This window comes from Aptenodytes forsteri, unplaced genomic scaffold (assembly GCF_000699145.1).
Source record: "Aptenodytes forsteri isolate BGI_AS27 unplaced genomic scaffold, ASM69914v1 Scaffold198, whole genome shotgun sequence".
In the NCBI taxonomy this organism is placed as follows: Eukaryota; Metazoa; Chordata; class Aves; order Sphenisciformes; family Spheniscidae; genus Aptenodytes; species Aptenodytes forsteri.
The window spans coordinates 54,831-56,117 of NW_008795697.1; the positions used below are offsets into that span (position 1 = coordinate 54,831).

Here is a 1,287-nt window from a genome sequence, read left to right on the forward strand (position 1 = left end):
AAAACAGCTTCATGACTGCTGCCAAAAAGTGACACACCCCCCGTCCCCATCCCCTGGGTACCTGACATCTCCCCGGGGAGGGTCGGGCCACCCTGCACCACCCTGGCACCGTGGTCCTCAGGCCCACCATCTCCTGCCCCCCCCCCCCCCCCCTTTCTCCTTTCTAGGCCACAGAAGAGCATCTGGCACGGCTCGGATGCCAAGGGCCGGCGCTTGCCCGAGAGCTACTGTGAGACATGGCGGACAGAGGAGCGTGCTGCCACCGGCCAGGCTTCCTCGCTGGGCTCTGGCAAGCTGCTGGAGCAGGCAGCCAGCAGCTGCCAGCATGCCTTCGTCGTCCTCTGCATCGAGAACAGCTTCATGACAGGCCACAGAAGAGCATCTGGCACGGCTCGGATGCCAAGGGCCGGCGCTTGCCCGAGAGCTACTGTGAGACATGGCGGACAGAGGAGCGTGCTGCCACCGGCCAGGCTTCCTCGCTGGGCTCTGGCAAGCTGCTGGAGCAGGCAGCCAGCAGCTGCCAGCATGCCTTCGTCGTCCTCTGCATCGAGAACAGCTTCATGACTGCTGCCAAAAAGTGACACACCCCCCGTCCCCATCCCCTGGGTACCTGACATCTCCCCGGGGAGGGTCGGGCCACCCTGCACCCTGGCACCCCCGTGGTCCTCAGGCCCACCATCTCCTGCCCTCACCCCGCAGGGTTTTCTTCTCCCACAGACCTGAAGCCAAAGAGTATCATCGCCATTGCCCCTGCCTTGGGTCGGCAGGGGCTCGCATCCCACCTGGGGCAGGGCAGACATGGGCTGGCTGCCTTCCTCCTCCTCCTCTCGCTCCACTTGTCTTCTAACCCCTAATATTTAACCACGTCAGCTTGCATCCACCACCCGCTTGGATGCTCTTTTTGGGGTGGCTGGGCGGGAGGATGCTTGGCAGGAAGATTTTGGCACTGCCATGAGGTGTGCCCTCCCAGAAAGCCTTGGGGGGGTTTCTCTGACACCCCCCCCCCCCCCAGCCCCACACTGTCTTTGCCAGGAGCTCGGGGCCAGACCCAAATCCCTGCTGCTGGGGCCACAGGGTCTTCTCCAGCCGAAACTCTGGCATACCTCCCAAGCAAGGGACCGTCCCAAGGCGGTGCCGGCGCCCCCCACAGAAGGTCTCCGTCCTCCCCAGGTAAGGACCATCCCACCCAGCCCCCCCATCATCATCCTCGCCTCCAGCCCCCAGCTCATGAGCCCCGGGGGGGTCTGGTCCCCCCATCCCCGCTGTGCCCCCCACCCCCGCAACAGC

General features: G+C 65.0%; 1 protein-coding gene across 1 annotated transcript in view; it reads left to right on the top strand.

The window, feature by feature from the left end:
* COL18A1 (collagen type XVIII alpha 1 chain) overlaps window positions 1–1,216 on the top strand; it is a 19,262-nt gene extending 18,046 nt beyond the window's left edge. Inside the window, exon 43 of the mRNA XM_019473084.1 lies at window positions 368–1,216. Coding sequence (XP_019328629.1) covers window positions 368–581 — 214 coding nt within the window. The 3' untranslated portion in view covers window positions 582–1,216. The remainder of the gene's footprint in view (window positions 1–367) is intronic.
* Window positions 1,217–1,287: the final 71 nt, after the last annotated feature.